Source organism: Podarcis pityusensis (assembly GCF_964106645.2).
Source record: "Podarcis pityusensis genome assembly, chromosome: 3".
NCBI lineage: Eukaryota > Metazoa > Chordata > Lepidosauria > Squamata > Lacertidae > Podarcis > Podarcis pityusensis.
Window position 1 is genome coordinate 53,536,986 of NC_138026.1, and position 15,327 is coordinate 53,552,312.

Sequence of the window (15,327 nt, forward strand, 5' to 3'; positions counted from 1 at the left end):
GGATTGTTTTAGAAATCTATCTAAGAAAAGTAGCAACCTTTATGTCTTACTCTCCCAAATATTTTATGCTGTACTCTCCATCCCAAATATGTTGGACTGATCTATGTTTTAGTGCCCTTACAAGTCATCTCTGATGGAAAGCTCAGAAAGACCAGAGTATGCAATGCCGCAGAATTCCCCCAGAGTACTGAGCTGTAACCTCCTTCTCATAGGCTGTGGGCAGGTGCGCCAAGTTGCGCCAAACATTGGGGGAGTGCATCACGTATTCATGATGTCACATGCATGACACACACACACACACACCCAGCCCAGCCAGACCCACTCAGTCCACTATCCACCAGACACACTTTCTGGTGGGGGTGACCGGGCCGCCCCAACAGGCTCCCATCGGAACCTGGCTCCAGCATGTGAAGGAGCTGTCAAGACTGCCACTCTCCTCAACTGGGCTGCACCACGCACATCTCCTCTTCAAGTGGGTCTGAGCCGTATGCCCCCAAATATTGAGGGGGCTGAAGCCCCCTCCACCCCATATACTCAGTGTCCTGGGCTGTGGGCACAGCTAGGCAGAGGTGGGTGGAGTCAGCAATTTGGACATCAAGAGAAAAAGCAATAGAGAGAATTAGAGGGCAGAGGGAAGAGTTTGGTTCTGGGGTTCAGCTGGCTAGGAGTGTAACTCCTGGGCTGTGTGTGTGTACACATGTATTTACACATGGTTTAATGTGTCAACCAATTTTCAACTTCCTGAACCAGTATGTGAACAGAAATACAGCTACAGTTCATCCATCAAAATTCACACATATCCAAATTATGCAAAACAGCTTTCCAATGGAAAGGGACCATGTTTATTATACAAATAATATGATATAATGCTTATTTTAGCCAAATATCCTACAGAAAGTGTTATATTAAGAAAAACCATTGTGTGTGTGTGTGTGTGTGTGTGTGTGTGTGTGTGTGTATTAAACATGTTTGTCTATAAATTTGTATATCAAGAGAAATGCACACTAAAATGCTGACACTAAAAATTTTCATGAACTTTTTTCTTCTAAAAAGCACAGACTGGTGCAGAAATATGGTGAACCAAAAAGAACAGTGGAAATGTGAGAAAGTGAGAGGAAACAAAAGAGATAAGTTTACTCATCCGTACTCTAAAGACTTCAAAGAAGCAGAGGATAGCGTAACCTGTAGTAAATCATATTATGGCAGTTTATAAATACCAGAGTCTGGCTAAAGTGTGAGATTCAATGAATGTGTGTGTTGCTAAACTCTTGGAAGAGTACAAAGAACCATTTTTATTAACGTATTCTTATAAGCTGCAAATGAGGGAATCTGTGCTTTTTCCTGTGATCGTGTTTGCTGTGTGAACTATAGAGTATGTGTGTCAAAGAATGCAAAGAATACCGGTACATTCTGGGTGCACTTGTCTCTTATCAGACTTGTCTCTTATCAAACAGTATGCAGTAGGCAGAACTGGCATGCAGTATGAAGGTGCAGCTTTTTTCCTATAGGCTGGCATGGCCTTGAATTCTGATTAATCATTGCCATTCAGTAGGAATCGAGTGCTTTCTCCACCTAAAATGGTTGTGAGGCAATTTTATATTGAAGTTCAAATAAGTTCTTCCACTGAACCACTTGTTCAAATCCAATCAGGTCAAAGTTTTGGGCCCCTTGCAAAGTTTATCATCCTTGGGGCTTGGGGTCAGATGAGTTCCTCTGGAGTCAGACTTTGTCACTCCAATTACCTAACTTCAGGGGCCAAAGGTGAGAAAGCAACAAGCAGCAGAGTCCTCTGAATGTTTACCTGAAGTAAATCAAACTGTATTCATGAAGACTTACCCTCTTAATAAATTTGTTTATGAATGAAGCTTTTAAAGTGATTGTTCAGTGTCATAAAACACAAAAGAGGGTTAGTGCATATTATGGACTACGTGCATCACAATTTCCTCATCTCTAGTGTTTTTTTCTCTAGGAGGGACACAGGGGTACGCATACCCCTAAACATTTTGTGAATCTTGTACTTTTGTCCATTTACTGTATTTTTCTCAATTTGCACTATAAAATGGTGATTTTCTTGAGTGAAAATGAGAGTACCCCTGAACATTTTTTTTAGAAAAAAGCACTACTCATCTCAAAGTACGGGCAACACATCATTCTTTCAGACCAAGGACTCAGCTACATTAGTAAAAAAAAACAGCACCTTGAGTGCATTATAAATATGCAACACCAGATGGCGATGGAGAACAAAAATAATTCTTTGCTATTTTACATCACTTTCCCCCCCTTTTGCTATAACGATTTAATTTCTGACTTATTTATAGTGGTTCCCCCCCCCCACCTGTGTGTAGATCCACCCCAAGTGAAATTGTGGAAGACTTCTAGTCAAAATGACTTGAAATACTCACCAACATGTGTTCCAACAATCACAGCTCTCCACCATTTATTTGCAACACATGGATTGGCAGATGCTGTAACAGATCTAGAACACTGTTCTAGAGAAGGACCTTAGCAAACAACTCTATGAATAATATTTCTTGCTTGGTTCCAACACAGCTCTAAATGGACTCCTGCAATATTCTCAAGATCTGGACAATTGGTATACACATGCAAGACATAGAAAAAGTTCCTAGAAATATTCTCAAGTATAGTGTCCAATTTAGGCATGCTCCAGGAAACCCACCTAAACCATTTACTCAGTAAAGAGACAGGGCTGCTCATCCAACCTTTGGCTTTTCCCGCTGCTTTCTCCTTCCTGTGAAAACCTGATCTTTACTGCTGAATTGGAGCAGACATCCATTGGGGTTTCCATGGATTAACACTGGCTCTGATTCAGGGCTGAAAAACGGGTTTCCCCAGAAACAGTATATTATCAGCATCTCATTGTGGAAGAAAGAAGGTACCAATGTAAATAGGAAAGACATTTAATAAACATATTCAGCATATTTTAGAATGACGAGCATATTGTGATGCACAAAGAATGTTTTTATCCTCTCCATTGACAAAAGGTATGGATTAGTCGTGTACCACACTGTATACAATTTTCTTCTTTCAAGCTGGAAGGAGACTCATAATTCATCATGGATGTTCCAGCAGAACTTGATGGGCAGCTTTTCCATTCTCTCCTTAAAAACACTGTCAAACCTTTCACTTTGTGCGACTGTCATCATGGTCTTCCAGTCTCCAACAGTGCCTGGCCCAGGAAGCAGACAGAAAGAAAGTGCATTGTGGTGGACAAATACATATCCATACCGCCAGATATATTTGATCCCTAGATGCAATTATCAGGTGAATATGTCAGGAATTCTGGAAGCAGCACCAAGTCAGTGTGATCTACCATTAACTTACCTTTCCGAAGAAAATGTCCTTTGCTGTAGTCCATGAACTCCGGTGGCATGAAGTCATAGTTTGCCCTGGGATCTGCTTTCATTTTATTAAATGTAGCCTGATCCACAACAGCATCCACCTCCTTTTCCGTCAGTCTCTTTCCCAGGAAGTTGCATAATTTCAATACACAGCTTCTCAGGTCCTGAAATGGAACGTGGTTTTAATGTCAGGCCACCCACAATAGAGAAACCTGACAGCCTAGAGACTAAAACTCATGGAAAAGGCAGGATTACAAGCAGGGGAAACAAGCAGCCTGGATCTTTCTTTGCCTACTTTGTAATAATTGCCATTGCATTATACTTTCATTGTTGCTTTTATTCCATGAGCCATGCAGAATGCTTTATATTCCGGGGCAGCTCTGAGTCCACAAGTAAATAAATAAATTTCCCTGTTGCAGACACAAGGGAGGTTCTGTGACATCTCTCCTCAGCATCAGAGGGCCTGTGAAATGACATATCTTGCTTGGGACCATGACACTATATTATCAGTCCCATAATTCCTCGGGGGAAATGCTTTCAGTGCACTATTTTCAGTCTAAGGCCTGAAAAGCTGCTCCTGAATCCATGGCCTCCTTGGCTTTTTAATCTTTAAGAAAGGAGGAGATACTAAAAGGGGATGCAGCAGCTAAATTGGGTTTTTGAACTGTTTGCATACTAACAGTTGCTGGATTACAACTCCCATGATTTCTGGCTAACTTTGATGGGAGTAGAAGTCCAGCCCTGTCTAGAGGACAATGAGCTAAATCAAGGAAAGGGCCTTTGCAGCGAAACTGCTTCCTAAAAGAGGCTGGCATGATCCTTCCTTTCCTATCGTTTCAGTTTGGAGCTTGAACCATTTTAATTTGCTGCTTATAATTGCCAGTCTTATTGCTTACTATTGTCTGTTTTGTTGTGCTTCTGTAGTTATTATAGTTATATATAACTCCTGGAAATCTCATTGCAGCAACGTATCCTATGCTGGTCCAGGGCAGACCTCTTTAACTCACTGCAGGGTTGTTTTAACCCATATAACTGGACGTAGATAGAAGATAGATGTCCATACTGTTTTGGAATCAGTTCCAAGCCCAGTTTTCATTCATATTGACAAAGGAACTGAGGCTTGTTGAAACTAAGAAATATCAATGGACCTGAGAAATGTCAATGGAAAATGAGGTTGTAGTGTAAAGTAAGGCAAAGCAACCATTTAATTTGATAATTAAGTGCCTACTTTTGCTCTTCCATTCCTTAATCCCTTCGGTACTAAGTAATATGGTAGATGGGAAGCAAAGAGACGAGGTGATGGGCGATTGATGTCATCTATATTGATGTTCTTGTACTCCAGCCATGGAACTCTGTTTAGTGTATTCACATTTTCAGTTGCATCTCGATGACCTTCATGAAAAATCAGGCTCAAAATATTTTGAGTCCATATTGTTCCTATGAACAAGAATAAGCTTGTTTAATTAGTTCACTACCATAAATGTACATACTACTTTACAGAATAAAATAATCGAAAACAACATGTCTCTGCATCAAGTTCTTACTATCTGAATTGCAACAAAAGAAATGATGGAGAGGAAGGGAGCCATGGGAAAAACAGATGCAGATTTGGGAACCTGGGTGAGGAGCCTTGGGGACGCTGCAGGGGATGCCTCACGAGGGTCCTGGCCGTATAGGGCTTTAAAGGTTAAAACCAGCACCTTAAACCTGATCCTGTACTCCACCGGGAGCCAGTGCAGCTGGTATAGCACTGGGTGAATGTGATCTCGCAGCGAAGACCCCGTAAGGAGTCTCGCTGCAGCATTCTGCACCCGCTGGAGTTTCTGGGTCAGTCTCAAGGGCAGCCCCACGTAGAGCGAGTTACATAATCCAGTCTGGAGGTGACCGTCGCGTGGATCACAGTGGCTAGGTCAGGGCGAGAGAGGTAAGGAGCCAACTGCTTAGCTTGGCGGAGAATGGGAAAATGCCATCTTTGTTATAGCTGCAATCTGCGTCTCCATGGAAAGGGAGGTGTCGAAGATTACACCAATACAATTTTAAAACAAGTCAGATGGTTACAAATGGAACAATGCAGTATAAATTCAGCAGAAGAGACGGATCCACCAAAATGAAATACCATAGCTGCCGAAGGCCAGTATAGAGTGTGTGGGGTTGTGAGTATAGGGCCCTGCCTGCAGAGCCCCACAGAGTACAGTCCAACAGAAAGTACTGCCATTCCCAGCACTTCCTCCCAGAAATGAGTAAAGCCAACTGAACATAGTGGTCCTTCTAGCCATTCCTGCCAATGGTGTCCTTTAGCTTATACCTCCTCAAAGAACGTATGTAGGGAGAGGGGAATGCTATTTGTGATAAATTGGAGGATCTCTCATGGGCTTGTTGTATTTTTCATTCCCTCCCCTTCTGCTATACTTATCCACAAGCAGTTGCTGGACCAGTGGGACCTTATCCACATTATTCACTCAGAATACGATGTTTTCCTTTTTGCTTGCAGCACATTTGAAATATGAAGTCTGCACATGAATGTTATTTATTGCTTAATCATACAGAGAGCAGGATTGTGGCAGAAGGCTCCCAGACAAGGGTGGTCCAACATGTAGCCCTTAAGGCCTTTTTGGTGACCCTCGGTAATATTTGATGCCCCCCTCTCAGCCCTCGTGCTGCCTTCTGAAAACTTGGTAAGCAAGGTGCTGGTTTGGAGGCAGGAGGCAGGAGGTTTGTGACAGGATCCTCTCTCCTCTTTCACAAAGCCTAGCTAGTGCTTTGCCAGCTCTGGAAAGGAGGTTGGAGGGCTCTAGGACCTTTCCAGAGCTACACGCTTCCTTCCCAAAGCCCAGCACCTCCAATAGGAATCGAATGTTTCTCCATCTAAAATGTTTGTGAGGCAATTTTTAATGAGTTCAGAGAAATTCACTTGAATTGCACACGGGGCGTATGAAGTGGGGTCTGTGAGGAGATTTCACCCCTCCCATTCAAAGAATCTGCTGATGTTCTCTGCTGATTCTCCAGAGAGGAGGGGGGAGGTTTTGCTCACTACTTATTCCACTCCAGCCTCACATCAAAAAGAGAGACCGAGTGTTAGAGAGAGAGAGAGAGTTAGTTATAGGTATAGATAAGGTTGCTGCTAAGAGCAGCTGCAGATACTCAGTGCAGTTCAGCTTCTCCATTTAGCTCTGTATATAGTTTGTATGATAGTTGTAGATAGAATAAAAGTAGTTATTCTACAGAGCTGTTCTCCGAGTGGTTTATGCTCTGCTGTACTCTGCTGTGCAACGACTGTCTTCGGAGTGAATCTGGTGCTCACAACTCTGAGTTGTGAGTCCACAGCACTTAGACCTGTTCCTGTGCAGAAGGTGGTCTCTGGAAGTGCTACCCCATCTCACCTGGCCCAGTCGGGGCTGAAGTGGATGAGTCCAGTCGGTGGCACTGGCTCAAGGGCGATGCTGACAGGGTGGAGGGGGCGGGTTGCCCTGGGTGCTACTCTGGGGGGGGGGTGACAAGATGGCCCCTGCCTTCCCCCAGCTGTAGAGCAGCCGAGGGCACGAGCAGTCCGCATGGGCGCCACTCATGCGGCATCTGTACGGGCTGCCGCTATTGTGCGCTGTCCTTACGGGCATCCACACGGGCTGCCTCTCGCATGACAACTGTACGGGCTGCCATGGGTGCGCACTCCGTACGGGATGCCGCAAATGCATGGTCTGTACGGGCTGCCACACACGCACACTCCGTACAGGATGCCGCTCGCGTGCCAGCCCATACAGCCACCATGCCCAAGCAGCAGCCCATACGGAGTGCACATATGCGGCACCCTGTACAGAGTGCACATGCATGGCAGCCCATACGGTCGCTGCGCATGCATATTCCATATGGGATGCTGCACAGACACACTCTATACAGGCTGCCCCACGCCGGGTGCCGGAGAGGGTTCTTCCACCACTGATTGCACAACCATTATTCAGGGTTTGAATCCCCACACAGTCATGAAGCTCACTGCTTTACTTTGGGCCAGTCACCATTCTTAGCTTAACCTATCTCAAAGAGTTTTTGTGAGAAAGAAATGGAGAGGAGAACCATGTACAGTGGTACCTCAGGTTAAGTACTTAATTCGTTCTGGAGGTCTGTTCTTAACCTGAGACCATTCTTAACCTGAGGTACCACGTTAGCTAATGGGGCCTCCCATAGCCACTGCGCCGCCTCCACACGATATGCAGATACAGTGATGGAAATGAATACCAAGCTGCAGTCTCGAGAACTGCTTTACCTACCAAGTTTTCTGCAGCCACAAACAAGCAGCATCCCAAGTTTGGCTACAGGGAAAGAGGCCCACAGCTCTTTTGCAACTGCTATTGCAAAACTTTTGATCGCAGCAGCCATAAATATGTATCTCAATTGTGCTTGTGTTATCTTTCCGACCACTTCCTTTGGCAATAGGTGGGGCACAGTTTTGCACCGTCAGCTTCCATGCAAACTATTTATGAAGAGTTGGCAGTCACTGGGCCCAGTGCTGCCAACAAATAAAATAGTGATTAAATAATGGGCAGCCGAGTCTAAGCCCAACCAGCTTCTGAGTGCCCATTTCAGAAAGGAACTAAAGCATTTCCAAACTGAACATGAGATCAAGCAGCCCGTGGTGAGAGCACGGTCCACATAAAATTTGCCACACAGAGACCAACTTAGCTACCATCTGGGTGGAGAGGGAGGAGGTGGACCCTCACTTATCCCTGAGTGCTGCACACCATGTGTACTGCATTAAGGGAGGCAGGTGGCGCGGTGGTCTAAACCACTGAGCCTCTTGGGCTTGCCACTCGGAAGGTCAGCAGTTCGAATCCCCACAACAGGGTGAGCTCCCGTTGCTCTGTCCCAGCTCCTGCTAACCTAGCAGTTAGAATGCACACCTGTGCAAGTAGATAAATAGGTACTGCTGTGGCAGGAAGGTAAATGGTGTTTCCGTGCACTCTGGCTTTCCGTTGTGCCAGAAGCGGTTTAGTCATGCTGGCCACGTGACCTGGAAAACTGTCTGTGGACAAACGCCGGCTCCCTCGGCCTGAAAGTGAGATGAGTGCCGCAACCCCATAGTCGCCTTTGACTGGACTTAACCATCCAGGGGTCCTTTCCTTTTTTTTTTTTTAACTACATAATCAAAAGAGGGAAACCCCCAAAAAGGGGGAGAAGAGATAAATGGGCTCAAGACTCACTTTCCTCAACCAGTGTGGCAAAATGGTTAGAGTGTTGGACTAGGACCTGGTAGGGCAGGGTTTGAATCCCTAACAAAGAATACAGAAACCGAAAAAACCTTCAGGCAGAAACTTGGCACCAGCAATTAAAGCATAGTATAAAAGATGAAGACTGGAGAAAACTGAGCCTAATTGGGCTGGAGCCCTTCCTACCCCCCGAGGGATCCTTTGAGTCTCCCCAAAAGGTCTGCTACAGGGGCAACTGTGCAGAAATGGTTTCCCCCAGAACAAAGCACTGGGTGTGTAACTGCAGCTCAAAATGGCCCTTCTTGAGAGCAAAAGGAGGGCAACCTTTGCACCTGATAAAACCAGTAAACAACCTTGGACACACTGCCTGCTCCTGCTGATTTGCCATGAAAAAGCAACATATCCTGTTTTTCTCCTCTTCTTCAACAGAATTTTGGGTGCTGTTTGCGTGTTTGGTCTGCTGGGGCTTCTGCTTGCCCTGTGGCCATCAGGTCAGAAATTCCCTAGGTCTTGCTTGGTGGTGATTTTCCAGGTTCTTAATACTTGGCTGCCATTTTGTATGTGCATTTCTCTCCTGGTAGACCCACACAATTGATGGGGCCTTGTTAGGACCTTCTCGCTTATTTTCTGCTGGGTTAAACCCTTTCCCAACTCTTAAGTTTTCTGTCTTTTTACTGCTTTGTCTAGATTCATTATGTTTCCAATTAAGGGGCAAGAGTAGACCCAAGCACAAGGGTTATTCATGAATGCTGAAATCACTTCCATGATTTCTTGTAGGCAATTCATCCCTCTTTAAATTCTCTTTAAAATAAAATAAAGTTCAGCGGCATTTCTTCAAGAAGCTTCTTCATATGCTGTAATTGCAGGCCAAGGTGTGGTCAATGTTATTGTTTGAGACTCTGTCCTGCCATGGCATGCAACCCTCCAACAGTTTGACTTCACCTGCAGAGGCACATTCCTCCATTGCCTCCAGAGACAGACAGATGCCAACAACAATTATTGTTATTATATTAATATGTAACACTTAATATGTGGAAAGCACTTGGCAGTGATTATGTATTTCATCCCTGCTAATATCCTGGGTTGTCATTATCAAAATGTACATCTTAGTTCTAAGCTGCAGTTACACGCCCAGTGCTTTGTTGTTGCTGTTGTTATCAGATACAGCAGTATTTGTCATTTATCTTTTTATTTAAAAATATATATATACTTCCACTTCCCTTTACAGTGCCATCACAGCACAAGTGCATTTTACTTGGAAACAGAGAAGCCACTCTGTTGTCACAAAATTGTCTTTATGCAAAAAGATCAACTCATTGTCATCTGCTAGGATCCTCAAAGCCAATTCTTGGGAAATGAGATTACCCAGATTTTGACTTCATGCTACGAAAATTGCTGCATTACCAACTGAGTATCCTTAGCTTGTTGGTGAAGCAATATCTTGGATGATACCATTTAGTAGTACATAAATCCTTGTGAGTCTCAGGATTTCCAGCAATGACTGTTATGAGGATGAAACTCAGTAGCAGGCTGTGTGTCAATAATTATCTGGGACGGACTACCATCAAAGTTCGTATTGACCTACTTGTTGGCAAAATGCATATCCCTTTAAACACACCACCTCAAGAGGAGAGGGATGTTTTGCAAGTGAGAAACCAGGTCACTGAATCTACCTGAATGGTATGCATATAACCCAGAATGTAGATCCAAACCCAAACTAAAGCAAAGCTTTATTTTATTGTAAGAAAGGAGAGGGAGAGATTATCGGGCTGCATGGTAGCATTAATTATTAAAACTTACCCATTCGTAACTCTAAAGAGAGAAAAAGTTCTTATTGCTACAAGAAAGAGCATGTGTCAGAAGTTGCTTCTCTTAGGTTCAAGGGTGTAAGGAATGGAATACAACTCCATCTGTGAAGCAGCTCTGACCAAAATGCAGGGATGGGATTTGTACACCTCCATGGTTGCTCTGGGGCAACAGAAATCCCCTTCAGGCCTGTGGCCTGAATCCAATATTGCATCATTGGGAGCATAGGTACCTAGACGGAGCTCAGGTGGCCTTCTTTCTAACTAAAACCAAGCTCTTAAATGCCTTTTCTTCTCACCAAATTTATGTGAAATGTGGACTTTGGGGTACAAGGTGATTGTGTGCTGGGTGCCTTTTTTGGTTGCCAAATCTCCAGCTCCCAGTGAAGCAGGGGCTGGTCTGCCACGGGCACACACCTTACAGAGGGTCACCAAACCAAAATGCAGGGGAACCACTACCTTACTGAGACTGTTTGCTTCCCTTCCAGGGAATGGCTATAAAAGCAAGTGTCCTGTCATTTACAGGCAACTGGGGGAATGTTTGTTTTTATAATAATTTTATTAAGTTTTCAATTTTACATTCTTAACTAGAGGCGAGGAACCTTTTTTATCCGATGGGCTGCATTCCCTTTTGGACAACTTTCTGAGGACTACAGGCCATAGGCAAAGGTGGGCAGAGCAGCCAATCTAAATTTAACTTGGATGCTAATTTTTGCCTTTGACACATACCTGTGTCCTCCATCCACCTTGATTTGAACAAGGTATTCAAGCAAAGTATTGGCTCCAAGTAGTAATTCATAAGTAGTCTGTTATTTACACTGAAACTCTCCGCCTTTCTCACACTGCGGGTTGTTGCTTTTTTTAAAAAAATACATGTTTTATTAAATATTTCTTGGTTTACAAAAGTATTGCAATGTCTCTTTTTTCAAGTTACATTTTCTACAGATCAGTTTCACTTGTTGAGACATTTGTGTTACATTAGGAAGAAAAGGGGGAAAAGGTGGAGGGGGGAATGGTGGGTGGGCTGGCGTCAGGCAGCAATGCTTCTACTTAGTGTATGTGTGGGGTTTTGTGTCAGTGCCACTTCTGTGGGTTCTCTTTACTATTCACTTGTGGTGGGAACAGGGCTGGATTTAGGTTTGATGAGGCCCTAAGCCACTGAAGGTAATGGGGCCCTTTATATGTCCAGCTGTCCTTTGTCAACAACAATTTGTTGCTGTTTTTTGTGTTGAATATATGCTATTTGATAATTTATGGACCTAATAGTTATCTAAAGCCAGTTGCACATGTTGCCATGCAACCAGTCCATGCAGAATGTAGGCACCCTATATACAGAAATGAGCAAACCAGTGATATTTTAGGGAGCAGGCTAGCAGGAGCTTACATCACAGAAGCCTACACAACACAAAACACTGTTGCTGTATGTAGCTTTTATTTTATTTCTTTTTTATTTTATATTTTGGAAATGTACATCCAGGTTTTTTTCCTTTAAATTTTCTTTTGGCCCCCAAGAGTGGGGCCCTAAGCTATAGCTTGTTTAGCTTATACATAGTCCGGCAAAGCTGTCAGGAGTAAGCCCTGCGGGTTGTTTCAAGGCGGGTTGCTCCCCACGCTTTGGCAGGGAGGCTTGTCACCCCTGCAAACATTGGGCAGCAGGCTTAGGTAAGCGGGTAGTGCGGTGGGTAGAGCACGCCCGGGCACTTGCCGACTCCTCCCGGTGAAGCAGCGAAGGTGGAGGCGAAGTGCAGCTTCGCGAATGGCGCGCGCGCGCGCCTTCCCCGCCGCCCGATCCCGCCCTGCCTGTTCGCGGGAGGAGCCGCGGGGAGGAGGAGGAGGGCCTTTAAGCCGAGCTCCCCAACCGCCCAGACCGGCACTGCAGCTCTGAAAGCCGCCGCCGCCGCCGCCGCTCCAGCCCGACTGCGGCCTGCACGCTCCTCATCCGCTGGCAACGCTTCGCCTCGCCGCCATGGCCAAGCCTCTGTCGGGGCAGGTGTGCGTGGTGACGGGCGCCTCTCGAGGCATCGGCAAGGGCATCGCGCTGCAGCTGTCCGGGGCGGGCGCCACCGTGTACATCACGGCTCGGCACCGCGAGGCGCTGGAGGCGGCGGCGGCGGAGGTGCGGGCCCGCGGCGGGAAGTGCGTGCCGGTGGTGTGCGACTCGTCCCGGGAGGAAGACGTGGTGGCGCTGTTCGAGCGCGTCCGGCAGGAGCAGGCGGGCCGCCTGGACGTGCTGGTCAACAACGCCTTCTCCGGGGTGGGCTCCATCGTGGAGGGGTTCGGGCTGCCCTTCTGGGAGAGCTCGACGGCCCTGTGGGACCAGATCAACAACGCGGGCCTGCGGGGCCACTACATCTGCACCGTCTACGCCGCCCGGCTGATGGTGCCCGCCGGCAGGGGGCTGGTCGTCACCATCTCGTCGCCCGGAGGGCTGCGCTACATGTTCGACGTGCCCTACGGGATCGGCAAGGCCGCCTGCGACCGCCTGGCCGCCGACTGCGCCGTCGAGCTGCGCCCCTTCGGCGTGGCCTCGGTGGCGCTGTGGCCGGGCTTCGTGCGCACCGAGAGCCTGGCGCAGGAAGTGGAGCACAGGACGGGGCCCATGATGGCGAAGCTGAAGGAGAAGATGGCCTCCATGGGAGAGACCCCCGAAGTGAGCGGGAAGTGCGTGGTGAGCCTGGCGTCGGACCCGCGCGTCATGCGCCACAGCGGGAAGGTGCTCCTCAACCCGGACCTCGCTCGCCTTTACGGCTTCAAGGATGTGGACGGCAGGGAAGTCTTCAACTACCTCTCGGTGCGGGACATCCTCTCGGAGCTGATGCCCAAACTGGCCGGTTTATTCCGCCTCATACCTCGGTTCATCACCATCCCCAAGTGGGCTCTCGCTCTCTATTCTAGCAAGTTTTCCGTTTACCCACCCATCCAACCGCCTCAACTTAAATCAAAAAAACAAGCCTAAGAGGTGTATTGTGCATCTATGCCTTTAACCTTCTCCGATTGCTGAAAAGTTCAATTTGACACTTATTTGGCTGGTGCGTTAACTATTTTATTATTACAGTTGTTTGCAATAGAAAGCACTTCCAAATTTGAAATTATTTTAAGTGTTTTCCATTTGCCTCTTAAAAGGAAGGGCTGATTTCTGCAATATCTTCTTTCTGTGCTTGATAGAAAGCTGTTAACGAGTTTCCTTATAATTCTGTATTCAATTATAAGCCCAAGTTCTGACACTTGGGGGTGCATCTTTCATCATTCCTGTATTTTGGATGTGACAGAAGTAGCTGAAACAAGCTACTTTGCAATTAAATGCATTTGCTCTGAGAGACTTTTGTCATAGCTGGCAATACTTGGCCCAATTTTTTGCCCCTGTGAAACACACCATTCCCACCCGCCCCTAATTTTTTTACACGGGACCTGGGGGTATCACTGCATCTTTATTGAAGAGCAAGCACTGTTTTAGATCTGGTAGATCATCCCACTGCAGGAAGGGAGGATAGTTTTGCACTCTGGGAAAATGCACAAACTGCTCAGGTAATCCAGAGAGTACACACCCTATCTTTTGCTCTAATATATGTATTGGTATGGGTTAAAAAAAACCTTTGCAGTGTCTTAAGCTTCATTTCAAATGATGTGTGAAATTCTAAAAAGGCATATCTAGGCTTCTTGAGAAAAAAGATGTACTCTGGAACAGACAGAGGTGAGGCTTGGATGTTAATTTTTGCCTTTTACGCACAAACATACTCCTATCTCCTCCATCCATCCAGACAAGCATGAGCACATCATCAGAGTTGAAGGACATATTCCAGCCATGCAAATACAAAGAGATTCCTCCCACTTTTGTCATACCCTTACTCCACCTCAGTTCTGCTCTTTGCTTTTCATAGGAAAGGGGCTAAGGTATATCAGCATTTTTCTGCCTCAGACTTTTGAGGGTCTGCTGTGTTACTTTAAGAGATGAAGGAACAGAGAGGTGAGTTTGTTGGGGAAACTCCATTACATGCACCCTAAAGGGCTCATTAGAAAAAAATAAAAGCAACTTCAGGTAGAAGTCATTTTAATAGTGGTGAGAAACAAAACCTTTCCCACTCACCTTTCTTTATCTAGATTGTGTGTGCCCTCTGCTCTCCCCCACCCTTTGTTTTTCGGTTGGTGATATGTTTGCAATAATAAAAGTAAGTTACATCTAATCTCTCCAATACCAACTACTTTTGAAAATGATAAAAGTTTCAGTTAAATAGTAGACATGACGCAGCTGCTGTGGACTTTACTCTCCCTTTATCTCTAATTTGATGCTGAGAAACTGGTTCCAACAATAGCTGGTCTACATCCAGGTTTGGTTTTGTAATAACTGCATTAGCAAAAAATGTTATGACATTTGTATCCCATCTAGAGAACCAATACTGATAAAATCAGTTAATATAAATCTCCTTTCACAATCCCCCTTGCTTGGCCTGCCAAGGCACTGACCTCAAACTGTCAGTTTTGGGAAGAAAGCAAATGACTGTAGTGGTAAGGGATAAAACTATCCCTTACCAACTGCCGAGCTGGTTAATGCTTCACAATGATGCTACATGTACCCTACAGAGGTTTCTTTACCCATCTGGCCAGTTTCTGAACATTTGCTTCCAGCGTTTTGCTGTGCAACACTCTATACCAATCACTGTTGGAAGTTGTGTAATTCATGCTTGGCATCATCACCTGCATGGAAGCTCATTTGTATTAGTACTTAAAACAGCAGCTGACTTGGAAAATGCAGAGGGATGGTGACAAGCAAGTTTAAGCCAGCCTTGGGTCTTCTAGCACTGCCATGTGTTTGCTGTCTCCCTCCAAGAGAAGGAAGAGAGGAGAGGGGTTGCATGTTGAGCAGTGTCCATCAAATAACAAATCTGGTAAATTTAAGTACAGACAGCTGGGATACAAAAGGCTCAAGCGGTACAGCCTAAATGCTTATAGGCACATGTGTTAACCAGC

General features: G+C 45.6%; 2 protein-coding genes across 2 annotated transcripts; one reads left to right on the plus strand and one right to left on the minus strand.

Annotated features, from left to right (window-relative positions):
- Positions 1 to 2,983: 2,983 nt before the first annotated feature.
- On the minus strand, positions 2,984 to 7,016 carry LOC308473037 (amine sulfotransferase-like; the record flags this gene model as incomplete). The annotated part of the gene is made up of 4 exons (XM_080998285.1): positions 2,984 to 3,187; positions 3,343 to 3,538; positions 4,588 to 4,796; positions 6,968 to 7,016. 4 exons carry the CDS (start codon positions 7,014 to 7,016, stop codon positions 3,063 to 3,065), a joined length of 579 nt encoding a protein of 192 aa, XP_080854411.1. The 3' UTR covers positions 2,984 to 3,062.
- A 5,084-nt stretch (positions 7,017 to 12,100) lies between these two features.
- Positions 12,101 to 13,679, plus strand: DHRS1 (dehydrogenase/reductase 1). Its single transcript, XM_080999751.1, has one exon. The coding sequence runs from the start codon at positions 12,329 to 12,331 to the stop codon at positions 13,316 to 13,318; it is 990 nt and encodes a 329-aa protein (XP_080855877.1). The 5' UTR covers positions 12,101 to 12,328; the 3' UTR covers positions 13,319 to 13,679.
- Positions 13,680 to 15,327: the final 1,648 nt, after the last annotated feature.